Here is a 14,830-nt window from a genome sequence, read left to right as displayed (position 1 = left end):
GGAAAGGGGGTTTCAGTGTTGAAACAATTATAAATATTAATAATATAACGATTAAAATTGAATCACTCTGGTATAACGCCGTGAATAAAATAAAAGTTTAAATAATATCTGATAAATCATATTTACGGTGACAGATTAAAACCAATTAAAATAATTTGAAGGGAACATATGAAACTATTATTAATTATTATTAATTTTATACAACCGAAATATAAAGACAGTAAAGTGAATCTCGATCTTAACAGATCATGACGGCTAAGAAAAAACTTTTATTTTGAAATTCTGTATCGCTCATCAGCACGTCTCGATTTTGGGCGGGTGTTTCTGGCTTCACGTAGCTGCGTCTCTTCTTCACGCGCAGCGCGAGCACCGAGGAGGAGGAGGGAAACAGAAAATGGCGGACGGTGTTGACCACATCGATATTTACGCCGATGTAGAAGAGGAATTTAATCAGGTTAGGTTCACTTTCAACATCTACATTTGCTCAATAGTGAATATTTCACGTGTTGCACTTACAGGTTATAAAGAAGCTCACAGAAACACGCAGCGCTCTTTGGGGATTTACTAGGGCGTCTGCTAACTCTAGCAGCTAGCTAGCTAGCGGGCGAGCAGCTTCTGTGTATACAGGAATACAAAGGTTAAGTCAGTTAGATATCATATTTGTTGCTAGTTTTCTAAACGGTATCTGTGTTATGTTCGTATTTGCATTTGGAGCGCGGGTTTGTGGCGCGAAACGTGATCGTTTGCGTCGTGTGCGTTCATTGTTTGTCTCGTGCAGCTCCAGAAGGCCGAGCGCGACACAATAACATCGCTTCAACCGGACATATCAATGTTAACGATTATTGTATGTAACTTGAAACGTGTTCACGAAGTATTAAAGACTCTTAAATGTGCTTGCAAGACGATGTAGGTTTTACTTTTGCACAAACGTGACCCTAAGCCGTTTATTTTAATAAAATGCTAATTAGTTTTGGAAGCAGGAGTTCAAATCAGGCCATCAGGGAATATGATTGATTAAGTTTTTCTTTGCTATTTACAAATGTATGCATTTAAATGTGTGCAATTGTGTGTCCTTGGAGATTTCAAATGCATTTACATCTTAATAAAAGAACTATATTCTAAACAATAATTCTATAAAATGTAAAAAAGCTGAGTAGGTGGTCATATACTTAACTGAAACCATAAAATTAGTACTTAAAATAAATTATATAGAACATAAATTATAGCTAGTTGTCAGCACTAATCATTTTCATTTAATTTAACTTCCTCCCTGTTTCACAGACGAGGCTTAAGCCTAGTCCTAAACTAAAATGTAAGTCTGAACTGTTTCAACTGAAAGAAACTTGCACTGACTGGTCTTAAAATATATAAGTGCCTTTGTTTTGTCTCAAGATGCACACCAATAATGTTCTTTTCCTAAGGCTAGTGTATAAAAATGACTTTAGTCCTAATTGAACTATGGACTAATCCTGGTTTAGGCCAAGCCCTTTCTATGAAACTGGGCCTTGTACTAAATAACAAACTTAAATGCAATAAAAACTGTAGACATTTAAAAAAAAAAAAAAAAAGTAATAAAATGACAAACGACAAAATTACTGAAACTTTAGAATTAAAATGAAAACTGTAAGGATAAGAAAATGGTTAATATTCTTTAAAATGGAACTAATAAAAAAGACAAACCACACAGTTACTAAAACTTAAAACTTGGAAAAACTTGAATAAAATAAATTTTAAATTTTTCAAAACTAATGTTGAACACCACAATTACTAAAACTAGCTACAATAAAAATAAAAATGGATTTTTAAGTTGTGTAATATAAATAAAAATATTTATCAAATAAGTATAAATAAAATTGTATTTCATTTATTTAAATGCATTTCTTTAAAGTGTTTTAGTCTAATAAAAATGTCAAGCACAATAACTACAATTATTTAAAATCTAAAAAAAAAAAAACAATTTATAGCTAGTACTTCAATGATACTAATAGTAATAGTATTTCAGTGTTACTAAAATAACATAGGCCTGTCCTGTGAATATTTCTAAAATGTGTTTTTGTTTTTCTCCTTCTACAGGAATCAGATTATCCTGTTCATGAGCAGATTGACCTGTATGATGATGTCATCTCACCATCTGCCAACAATGGCGACGCACCTGAGGACCGAGATTACCTGGATAATTTACCTGCACCGGGAGGATCCGAGGGGAACAAAGGAGCTCCGCCGAATGTCGTCTACACCTACACTGGCAAAAGAATAGCTCTGTACATCGGAAACCTCACATGGGTCCGTCTTGTACCTCTTCAATTAAAAATTTAATTGTCTATCTATTTGTTTTGCGGACATTTGTTTGTGTGCGAAAAACAGTTCAGTGTTCATATTGTTGGTGTTTTTTCTCTTTACAGTGGACCACTGATGAAGATTTGACCGATGCTATTCGCTCAATCGGCATCAGTGATGTGCTGGAGATCAAGTTTTTTGAAAATCGAGCAAATGGCCAGTCAAAAGGGTAAGTTAAGACTGAAATCAGTTTACTAGGTCTGTATTAATGTACAGATCAGCCCTGATTTGGCCCTTAGCTACAGTTCTCATGTGCTCTGTGCTCAACAGGTTTGCTCTGGTCTGCGTGGGTTCAGACTCTTCGTCCAGGAAGCTGATGGATCTGCTGTCCAAGCGGGAGCTCCACGGACAAAACCCGATCGTCACCCCTTGTAACAAACAGTCGCTCAGCCAGTTTGAGATGCAGTCGCGAAAAAGTGAGACTACAATTCACAAAAAAAATCTTAACTAACCTGATTTAATGTAGCGAACTTGCTGCAGTTGTTTTATTGTTAGATTTTGTCCACTCAGGCACACAGTCCGGGCAGATGTCCGGAGAAGGTAAGGCCGGGCCTCCTGGCGCAGGACCTCGCAGTGGATTTCCTCCTGGGAAGAATCGTGGGCGGTTTCCAACCCCACCTGGCCCGGGAGGAGACCGCTTTCCCCCTGGACCAGTTGGACCTGGTGGGCCTCCACCACATTTCCCAGGTACGAGTCCTTATATAAGAGCAAGGGCAGAAATACATTTTTCCAGAAAGGGGTGATGTTTGCCCCCTGAAAATGATTTATCAGCGATATTGTTTTACTGTTGTATGCCTAATTTTTCTATTTATTATTAAACGGGTTTGTTATAGCAAATGTTGACTTTTTTTTTTTTTTTTTTTTTTCCTAAATTTTTTTTTTTTTTTTTTTACAATTCTCCTAAATTTTATAATTTTCCCTATTTAAATGGTTAAATTAAATTTTAGTAGTCAAAAAGCATGTCTAATGGAAATCACGAACATTAAAAAAAATTATAGGATTAGCAAAGATTATGATTTTTTTTCTTTTTATAATTTATTTAATCCAAATGCTGTTTTAATTTGTCTGTCTTCAGTTTCCATTGTAATGGTTTAATTTAATAATCAAAAAGCATGGCTAATTAAATAATATATATAAAAAAATCTAATTTATAATTTTATTTTCATTTATTATTTTTTTTACATTTTACAATAATAGGGCCTAACCTTACAGGGTGAAGCTGCAAAATTATGACAGTAATTCTAGTTCAAGTATGTTTTCAAGTTGATGAGCTAATTATTTTAATTTATCATTAAAAAAATATATAATGTAAAAAATTTAAGCTTTTTTTTATAAAGTAATAAACTAATCAAACCTAATTTTTAAAAAAGCGAAGCACTTGCTGAAATTTAATACAAGCATAAAAAAGTTACATTTATAAATATTCCTTTTTAAAAAATTAATAAAGGGACATGAGCATTATTCAACATCAGAGAACTGCTGTTTAATCATTTAACAACAATTTAACAATATTTAATGATTGGAATATTAACTTAAAACCTCAAAGGGCCTTTATATGTATTTATTATAGGTCAAAGGAGTTCTGCTGGCAAAATTGTACATTTTTTACAACACATCAATATAAATTGTCAGTTAATTTTTTCAAACCCTCCCTTTGCAGGTATGCAAGGTCCGCCGCGTCCTCCTTCAGGTCCACCTGGGCCTCCAGGACCCCCTGGCCCCCCTCTACCCGGACAAGGTCTGCCTCCACCACTAGGCGGTCCTCCAAACAGAGGAGATCGTCCTCCTCCACCTGTCATGTTTCCTGGTGGGTTTGGTCAGCCTCCTATGGGTCCGATGCCTCCTGGCCCGCCCCCACCTGGATACGGGCCTCCCCCAGGTCCCCCTCCACCTCAGCAGGGGCCACCCCCTCCGGGACCCTTCCCTCCACGCCCACCTGGTCCCTTAGGACCCCCGCTTGGCCTTGCACCTCCACCACACATGCAGGGACCCCCGCCTGGAGGTCCACCACCGGCTCCTCACGTCAACCCGGCCTTCTTCCCACCGCCTGGAAACAACAACATGCAATCGTCAGACAGCAGGGGCCCACCGCCAGGTGACCCGTACGGTCGCCCGCCCCCATACGACAGAGACTACGGCCCTGGTGGCAGGTAATAAACACCTCACCTTCACTGCACTGTAAATCTCACCGGTGGAATCTGACCTGGGGTGCGTTTTCCAAAATGAACTATGGTCACACGTTCCGTCGTTACCAATAGAGTTCAATGGGACTTGCCACTCTAGTTAGCTAACGATGCTTTTTGGAAATGATTCCCTGGTTATTTTTATATACTATATAAAAATTAGTTGAATTTTTTTTTTTTTTTTTTTTTTTTTCCCTGAATATTTTTTTTTTTTTTTTTTTTTATCATGCACAACAAGCTCCAAACTTCAATATAACTGTAAAATATTATAACGTTTACTAAAAATTACTAAAATAACACTTTGCTCTAATTTAATAGAAAATTTGTTATTTTATAGTTTTTTTTATTTTTTATGTTATTTTATAGTCCCCCCCCTCCCCCCCCTTCCAGGTTTCAGCTTCAGGTTTGTTGTGCATATTTATAGGGCTACACAATTTGGGCAAAAATTTATTATACTAATTCACTTTTTTTTTTTTTTTTTTTTTTTTTTTTTTTTTTTTTTTTTTGTGTAATAAATGCTGTAGTTCAGTTCATTATTAAAGTTAACTAATGTTAACTAATGAACCTTATTGTAAAGTGTTACCTGAATAACTAACTATTGTAACGTCAGATCTTCATATAGAATGAACAGTTTTGTTTGAACTGTTTTTACTCAAACATGCAACATTTAAACTATAACAATACAAAAGACATTGTTAAAAAGGTCTCTCCTGGAAGAACTTTCAAATTATAATTGATTAAATTGAAAGCTTGTATGTGATTTTTATTGGTATTGCTGTTACTTGTATGTTTTTTGTGTGGTGATTTAAGAATGTTAAAATATTATAAATTATAATTTTAAAATGACACTATTAATGTTCCCATAAATATAGACATTGTTGCTGATATGATGAAAAAAAAAAACTATAACAATATTTGATCATTACAAAAAAAGTTGTATAAATTAATGAATCCATATTTTTTAAATGATTGTTTTTGTGTGAAACTCTTAAAATGCAGCACATTTTAATCAGATCTGAGCCTTTGTGATTTGGTACTTACTATTAACTCCAGGACTGGATGTTATTAAAGCGTGTGGCCTTAAACTGACCCTGAATCTCCTCTCTGGCCTTTCTTCAGTAACTTCAGACCCCCTGTAGTATGTGGCTTTGAGCCCTGGATAAACGAGGGCTTGGTTGATGTGAAAAACTCTGGCCAACACTTGCGCAATACAAGTGATCAAGGGTTAGTGAAGTAACCGTCTGCTGAGACCAGGATCCTGAAACAGGACCTTCCTTTCAGGCTTGAGTGTGTGGTGAATGCATCGTGTGCAATGAATCTGCAGTGAATTTTAACAAGTGATGCACTGAAATGAGTTTTTATTTACAATAACGACCCTGGTTCTATACAGATATTTTCAGTGCATCACTAATTTTAACATGCAATGTCTTTCAGCATTAACGGCACTGCTGCTCTCTGTGTGAATTTGCGTTGCTGTTTTATTCTGACTCATGCTTTTAGTTTAAATGCGTCTTGCTTTTTCTCTTTTAGGGACATGGATTCGTCTCGCGCTCCTCTGAGCGAAGCAGAGTTTGAAGAGATCATGAATCGTAACAGGGCGATCTCCAGCAGTGCTATCTCGAGGGCAGTGTCAGACGCGAGTGCAGGTGTGAACACAAACATAGCATGACTGTTTAGTTTGAGTTGTCACATGGTAATTAATCTCTCTGTTTTTACAGCTGATTACGGCAGTGCTATAGAGACTTTGGTGACGGCCATCTCTCTGATCAAGCAGTCAAAAGTTTCTGCTGATGACCGCTGTAAAGTTCTCATCAGCTCACTGCAGGACTGCCTGCATGGAATCGAGTCCAAATCCTATGGCTCTGTCTCAAGGTAACTATCTTGTGGATCTGCATGGTATCTTGTTTGCTTTATGGGATCCATTATTATGTTTGCATGAGTAAAATGCCTTTAAGGTTACTTTTCTAAGTTTAAGTTAAATTCAGTAACGGTTGGGTAAAAGTAATGCACACTATTGCTTAATTTGATGCATTGCAAAATTTCATGCATATGAAGTTTTGATGCTTTGCAATGTAAAAATGGATGTAAAATAAAATGCATGCGGTGTATTCATTCTATTAATTTGATACGTGAAAAATTTTGCAATTCATGAAATGTATTGCATTAAATAATTTTACATTTTTGCATCCTTTTTTTGGTTGCACAATTTTGCAATGCATCAAATAGTTTTGCGATGTATCAAATAAATTGGAATGTTTTGTAAAATGTCATGCTTGTAAAACGAATGCAATGCAAAAATAATGCATGCAAAATGAATGTTAATTATTAAATGTATTGCAAATTTTCATGCATGCAAAGTTTATGTATTCGAAATGATTTGATGTATTGAAACATTTCATGCTTGTGAAAAAATGCACATTTATTTGGTGCATTACAAAATTGTTTCATAAATGCAAAATTATTTGATGGTGAACTGCAGAAGTTTTACTTGTTTTTCTTTTCTTTTTAATGCTTTCCGAACTTAAGCAGGCGGGAACGGTCCAGAGAGAGGGACCACAGTCGTTCTCGTGACAAGCGTCACCGCAAGTCTCGCAGCCGAGACCGACACGAGGACTATTACAGGGAGCGCAGCCGCGAGAGGGACCGTCATCGTGAGCGAGAGCGCGACCGTGACCGCGAAAGAGACAGAGAACGCGAGCGGGAGTACCGACGTTAGTTGGAGAGGAAGGTGTGTATCCTGTTTGTCTCTCTGTCTTTGTCTTTCTCCCCACTTCCTTCAGGATTCAGATGTTCCCAATGTCAGGATCACAGGTACGTGATCAGAAAAGGTGAGTCACTGAACCTACAGTGTAATAAGTACTGTCTTCTCTTCCCTACAGCTAATCTATTTTTTTCTTTTTATTTTACGAATGTAGCGTGATCTGAGTACTCTGATCCTTAAAACTTGTGTACCTGGTCTTGAAGCCGTTTAATGTGCAATATCAGCTCCAGCAACCATAAACTGTCATACAGTTGTGTTGATGATATCCAGTTTGTCCTTAAAGGATTTTGTTGCAACATTTTATAAAAAAAAAAAAATGCATTTGCATTTTAAAATGCACTTATTTGTCTTTAACTGAGATTGAGTTTTGAGACTATTCTAATATCAATGTGAAGTCAAACCCTTCCCTTATCATATTTTGACTAATTGACTATGTTTGCCAAAAAATTGAAATTCGTGATGTATTTCATGTCTTTACAATTGCAATTATGAAATATAAATTCCACTTGTAATGTATAGAAAAATTGGTTAAAGTTTGATGAGAGAAAAATGAATGTTTTTATCCCACATTGAAATGAGCAAACTCATGTTTCTCAGGTTGTGCGTTGACATTCCTGTAGTTAGATTTAATGTTGACGTAATAATGGTGGTTCTAGTGTTTAGTTCCTCATTGATTTGTTGTGAAAAGCAAATGAATTGAGTCAAATTGATCTGCTTTGGCATTTAAAAATGTGAAGCTGTAGTCTTGTCAGGTTGAGTTGTTATGGTGTAGTCAAATTCAATTTGTTTTGTGTATGGTTTAGTCTGAAACACATCTGTACAGTATAATTTTAGAGAAAGCATTCTGAATGTCTTCTGTCAGGGCAAGCTAAATGTATTTTTTACTGTGAAGGGTGCATGCATTTAGTGCATCCTACTAGTATTTCAAAGTCATATTTGCTGGTTTTTAGTAGCTAGTCAAACTTTTCCATCTTAAAGGTTCATTTTCTTACCTGACATTTTCTCAGTTCACATCAATTCGTTATTTATGTTTGTTAATGTTATACCCTCTTAGATGCTTCGGATGTAGCAGTTCTTCACCATTTTTAAATGTTTATTACTTTAATTGTAAAATAAAAATAGATCTACAACTTCAGAGTAACAGCAAATATGTATTATAACATCTCTTTCAGTGCTTTATGAATGGAGAAGAACTGCTATATTGCTTTTCCAAAGGGAACATGTGAACGTTTTTAGTATTTTTACGCTTTTTTGTTTTTTATTGTCTTGGTAAACTCATGTTTGTAATGATTTTAATGTGCAACAGATATTTAATAAATATTTTCCCAGTCAGTATTTAAATTAATGCAGCACATGTCCTCAGTTCAAACTGATTTTAACGAGGCATTACTGCCACTGTCTGACTTGTTTCATCATAGCTGTGCTATGTGACGTATGTTTCCTACAGGCTAAATTTGTACGTAAATGTAAATTGGTGCCTAATTTGTATGTAAATGCTGAGGACACTGTAATATCATGTGTGATGCATTGTGAGTGACCCTTACATACACTTGATTTAGAGAGGAATTAAGCCAATTGCAAAACCGTTAAACTAAAACTGCAACTCACGTTTAGCGAAGAGATTGTAAATGCACATCTGCATTGTCAATTTTGTTTAATGTAATCCTGGTAGCTTTCCAAATTGTTGTTCTGGCCTTATAGCCACGAAATTGCCAATTATTCAGGTGTTTGTTTGTTTTTTTTTTCTGTTTTTTTTCTCAACTGTACAACCTACAAATGCACCAATCAGGGAAAGACAGCGATGCATTATTTGGATTTTATTGATTTGTTCAACTGTTATAAATTCAGACGTTAAGAAATTGTACTTTTAACACATTGGTTTTTCTCCTAAACTGCATCTTTAGATCAGGCTAAAGATTTTGAATAGATTATGTACATTTTAAGGATTTAAGAAAGTAATTGCTCCATGCGTAGAGTCATGTTTCATGGGTTTATTGGGATTTTTGGATGTAGTGCCCATCTTTCTGGCCTTCCTCTGAAGAAATGTTTTTCCAGGTTATTTAGTAGGTTTTTCTGAAGTAAGGGTCCTGACGTGGTTTAAATCAAACCCTTTTCCTCTGTTCAGTATTGTTCTTTATAAGATGCTGATACAGGATTGGACAAACTTGTTTTGTGAAAGAAACATGTTGTACTAATAATTGTCAATTTGAACACAAACTAAACTATCACTGAAGAATTAAGAATTGACATTTAGTTGATGTCTTAAGTATAATTGCTAATATTTCTAAGCGTTTTCTATGTATGTGTACTAAAATGACACAAGCTCATGTTTCAATAAGAAATCACATCTTCAGTACATTTTATGTGCATTTCTTTTGTGATTAACAATGGCAAAATCAGGATTAGTCACCAAATTATTTGTCCAACCCTGTGTACTGTAACTCCAGTGTCCACTGATCACTAGAATCGAGCATTTTATTATTGTTTCATCAAATATATCAACTAGAAATGTAATTTCTGTTCAGTGTAAATTATGCTTAAACTGAAATTGCAGATAATCATTGCATCTCAAACCTTTTTTTTATTTTGTCTTTTTTTTGTGGTTTGGATTTGATTCCTGTTCTCAGCGGTACAGTGGGCACTGTATATTTTGTGCTTCATAAATTAATTTTTGTCTATGGGTGAAATAAGTAAAAGTCAGTATTTTTTGTCTTGTAGAAAAAATAGAAAATGCAGATTAAAAGTTCCAATTTAGTTTAATTGTAATTAAATTCTCAAACTCAATTCCTGGAGGACCGCAGCTCTACACAGTTTAGCTCCAACCAGCTCAAACTTGCACCTGTTTAGAAGTTTCTAGTTACCCTGAGGAGCTTGATTAGCTGGATCAGGTGTGTTTGATTAGGGTTGGGGCTAAATTGTGCAGAGCTGTGGCCCTGCAGGAATTGAGTTTGAGACCAGTGAGTTAAATGCTCTGAAGAATTTTAAATGATTGGATGATTATATAATTGAGATTAAAATTCAGTAAAATGTAGTGTTTTTAAATATGTATGTATCTTGTCAGTTGCCCACGTATGGATGACCAATAAGGCTTGAGTTATTGCCCATGATTGAATTGTTTTTGGCGTCGTGCAATTTGAATGTTCTGTTTTTACACCTTTTAGATGTGTCATTTCATTAGATACAGATATGAAGTTTACAAAATGAGCCCTAATTACTGTCATTTGAAGTAGATTTGTAGAATTGGTTCATCTGTGACATCCAAAAATAAGTTAACCTTGTTTAAAACAATGGGATCACAAATATTTACACTTACTGAGACAAATCAATCAATCTAAATGTCAAATCTGTATCACATGGGTTTTTATGCATGCACTTTTTCTGTACTTCATTGCAGTGGAATTGCTTTTTTTTTTAATGTTCAAAACAACTTTTCTTTTTATTCTTATCTTGTTCCAAGCCATCATAAGTGTTTTATAGAACACCAAAGGTGGTGTTTTTACTTTAAAAAGGCAAAACTAGCAAACCTTGCTCATTCAAATCTTGTGTTGACATTGCAGATGCTGATTTGTTTAGGTTGATTGATTTTCTCAATGGGACTAAAAGCCATAAATTTTCATATGACTCTACTAATGCATTTTTTTCCAATTGGTCAACTCGTATAAATTACAGTTTTGATGTGAGTTATTGATGTGAGTGCTTCTGGGTACTTTACAATTTATCATTGTCATGGGACAATAATAGACATCAGACATGATTAATTGCTAATGATGATTTTAAATAAACAGTTGACCCAAAAATGAAAATTTGCTGAAATTGTACTTGTAAGCCATCCGAGATGTAGATGAGTTTGTTTCTTCATCAGATTTGGAGAAATGTATTATTCCATCACTTGCTTACCAGTGGATCTTCTGCAATGAATGGGTGCCAACAGAATGAGTCCAAACAGCCACTCTAGTCCTTCAGTTACAGTCATGCGACGACAAAAGCGGCAAGTTTGTAAGAAATAAATCATTATGTAGACCTTTTTAATGTCAAACCATTGCTTCCTACTAAAATATCCATAATCCATAATTACGCTTCCTCCAGTGAAAAAGTCCATCCGTTGTTCTCTCACGTCAAAAATTACCCACATTTTTATTTAGAGCTGTTTTGAACTAAACAGTGCTTTATCTGTGCAGATTTCTCTTCTGATTCAGACCAGATTACTTCTACCCTGGAGAAAGTATTATTATAGATAGAGGACTTGAAGAGAAAAGTGAAAAATGTCTATGGATGTTTTTATTTCACAAAACGTCCATTGATATATTAGAGTTGTGTAGTTTGATGGTTTTTATCAAATGGTTCTGACGGCACCCTTTCACCGCATTGGTAAGCAAGTGATGTTTTGATATGTTTATCTGAAGAGGAAACTAACACATCCACATGTTGAATGTCCAAAATTGAGCAAATTTTCATTTTTGCTTGAACTATTTCTTTAAGAAATGTGAGTCCATTAGAGTGAAAATGAAGTATTTGCTGAGTTGTGTTGAGTACAGTGTTTCATAGTTGTGCATGCCAATGTCTTTATGATTGTTGTCTCTTCACACTGTATTTATACGTTGATTCCAGGAGCTTTTCTCAAATACAGTGCAGTTAATGTTGTAATTGACCCAATTCTGTGCTTTTTTTTTTAATACTACATTTTAAATATTGCTTTAGACCAGGGGTGCTCAACCAGTTCCTGGAGATCTACCTTCCTGCAGATTTCAGCTCCAACCCTGATCAAACACCTGAACCAACTAATTAGGATCTGAAGGAGCACTTGTTAATTACAGTCAGGTGTGTTTGATCAGGGTTGGACTAAACTCTGCAGGAAGGTAGTTCTCCAGGAACAGAGTTGGGCACCCCTTCTTTAGACTCTTAAAGTAATGGTAACGCAATGTTAAGCCCCATAGTTTACTGTTGAAAATGGAAAGGTGTTTGCATGCCTGTGTATGTCTGGGACAGTCTGAGCGTGTGTAGATGTAGAGGGGAAAATCAGCTGTGTGTGTTTCTGGGTTCTGTGCCCCAAAACAAACTGCCACCTTCGTTTTGACACCTTTCAGCTGAACGCAAGAGGAGGAGGAGGAGACGTCAGGAGCAACGTGGATTCATCCGACAGCGTCCCGCATCGCACCGTCACAGAGAGCGCCGGACTCCGGACACACTCTGCAGCGCTAAAGTAGAGTTCTGTAAAATACGAAATACTCACTCTTAATTCCCGACAGCTTTTTTTTTTTATTTTTTACTTTTATTTGGAAGTAGCTGTGTGCTAAAGTCAGTTCAGCGAGAGAGAATTATTTGCCTGCTTGTTCGAAACACAAAAACGACTTTCCGACTGCTATAATGTTGTAAATTGTCAGTTAGCTAGATTTGTTTTTATAGGATCCTCTATTTTTGGTTTCATGTTTCTTCCCCTTTTCCCCCTCATCCATATAATGTTTGTAAGTGTCTTTTCCCTTGATTATTAAATAGAATCTGTGTTGTAATAAAGTGTGTACTGGGGTTGTTGCTTGTTTATATTTGATCTGCTAGTTTAGGGTTGAACATTTAGCCAAATTATTAATTATTGTGCCGAATTTCCAAAACTTAACCTACTTGAAAATCATATTTAAGAACCGTATTTCAGGTTGTTTGACATTTGCTTTATATAAACACTCTGCCATTGTGCCTTTTCCAATTTTACCCAATTTTAAGAGGTTCAATACATTATGGATTAATTTGTGTAGTATCTGTGTAATTCCTGTTCATATTGCAAATTATGCAGGGCTTAAGCTATTCTTGATTGTAATTGGAGTTATACAATTCAAATCTGTGAAACATGCTCATTTTATTTATTTTTTGTTAATCTCGTAATTATTAGATGATAGTACAAACTATTCTGCATTTGTTCTGTCTATATGTATATATTTAATCTTCATTTATGTGTACATATATATGAAGGACATTGTAATTTGACCCCATAAAAGTCCCCTTTTCTGTTTGGTTCTGTTAGATTTAGAATTTAAAAAAAATAGTTCACCTACAAATGAAAATGAGCTTTTTCAGGTCATCAGGGATGAGTTTTATTTAATCAGAAATGTAGCATTGCATTAGTCTGCTGTGAATGGGTGCTGTTAGAATGAGTGTCCAAACAGCTGATTAAAAATAGATTTCTTACAAACATGCAGCTTTTGGTTTCTCAAGATGTTAATTGATTTGACTGGAGTGGTGTGGATTACTTCTGGATTATTGTGATGTTTTTATCAGCCTTTTGGACTCTTATTCTGACGGCACCCATTCACTGCAGAGGATCCATTAGTGAACCAGATGATGGAATGCTGCATTTCTCAATATGCACAAACAAACTCATCTACATCTTGTATGTGCGTATTAAAAAAAAAAAAAAAAAAAAAAAATCACTTTTAGGTGAACTATTCTTTTAAGCTTCAACAGCTCATGTGTCATTCATTGTACAGAGCTTTCTAGATGGTTTACGGCAGCTGTTTTTGCTAGTGATGTAATAAGCAGTGTTTCCACATGCAAGTCTGTAAGGGTGCCACTGCTTACTGTAAATACTCACGCACTTTATTTTGAAACTTTGAAGACATTTGAGAGATGTGCTTTTGGGTTTTTAACATGTGACATGACTGATGAAAGATTAAGGTTCATGTTTACTCACTTGAGGTCTGTGGGCTTTTATTGGCGTTTTTGATGGTTTATTACTGTAACTAGAGTTAAGTTCAATGTTGGAGTAATGCTAGTGGTTCTTGCAACCGCATCCTCTGGTAGTGAAGTGGACAAATATCAACATTTGTGGGTTCCTGTTCCCTCATAACCATCTGAGACAGAGGTAAGTCCATTTTGCCTTACAAATCTTATATAATTTGGTACACTTTGTGTTTTTGTAGCCCGTTGCATCTTGTTTTATTAATAAATATACAGCTAAACTTTATTCAGGTTGTAATGTTGGCTGACCTTCTGATGCATTTTCCTTCATTGTTCATAGAAATTTGAAGCGCTTCAATCCACATGTATAATCATGTGCGCTAGATTCATGATTGATATGGGCTACCCAATGTAATATATTGAGTTACAACTTCAGAATATTTTTACCGATCAATAAATTTTTTTCACACTAGATTGGTGTTTTGTTTTATTGTTCTGAACATGTTTTCTGTTTTTAGGCAGAAATATAACGTCATAGAAATGCAGAATTCTAAATGCTTTTTTTTTTTTTTTTTTAGATTTTTGAATTTTAAGTTTGTCCTGAACATGTTTTGTTTCTAGGCAGATATATAACGTCACAGAAATGCAGAATTCGAAATGCTTCTGATTTTTAAAATTTTGAATTTTAAAAGTTTGTGAACTGAGAATTAAAATTAGACACTGCTTCCAGAGTTTTCAGTTAATAGCCTCTTGCAACATAATAGCGAATGAAGGACAGTATTTTGCGTATTTACTAGTGAATGGACGTAAGGGGGAGCCATTGAAACCCTCATAAAGGATCAGACACTTGCGATGACATGATTTGACCAGAAGAGGTCAATTC

At 35.3% G+C, this 14,830-nt stretch overlaps 1 protein-coding gene across 2 annotated transcripts; it reads left to right on the top strand.

Moving 5' to 3' along the window:
* The first annotated feature begins 366 nt into the window (after window positions 1-366).
* On the top strand, window positions 367-14,402 carry LOC141333499 (cleavage and polyadenylation specificity factor subunit 6-like). 2 transcript variants are annotated; one of them, XM_073838520.1, is made up of 10 exons: window positions 367-454; window positions 2,074-2,283; window positions 2,403-2,506; window positions 2,608-2,753; window positions 2,848-3,024; window positions 3,998-4,487; window positions 6,051-6,166; window positions 6,239-6,392; window positions 7,047-7,248; window positions 12,366-14,402. In XM_073838520.1, exons 1-9 carry the CDS (start codon window positions 395-397, stop codon window positions 7,234-7,236), a joined length of 1,647 nt encoding a protein of 548 aa, XP_073694621.1. In that variant the 5' UTR covers window positions 367-394; the 3' UTR covers window positions 7,237-7,248; window positions 12,366-14,402. The 2 variants fall into 2 exon arrangements, with proteins under 2 accessions (XP_073694621.1, XP_073694620.1); XM_073838519.1 differs by having other exon boundaries at window positions 2,833-3,024.
* The last annotated feature ends 428 nt before the right edge of the window (window positions 14,403-14,830 follow it).

Source organism: Garra rufa, chromosome 4 (assembly GCF_049309525.1).
Source record: "Garra rufa chromosome 4, GarRuf1.0, whole genome shotgun sequence".
Classification (NCBI taxonomy): domain Eukaryota; kingdom Metazoa; phylum Chordata; class Actinopteri; order Cypriniformes; family Cyprinidae; genus Garra; species Garra rufa.
Note: the sequence above shows the minus strand (reverse complement) of the source record. Positions and strands in the feature narration are given on the sequence as shown.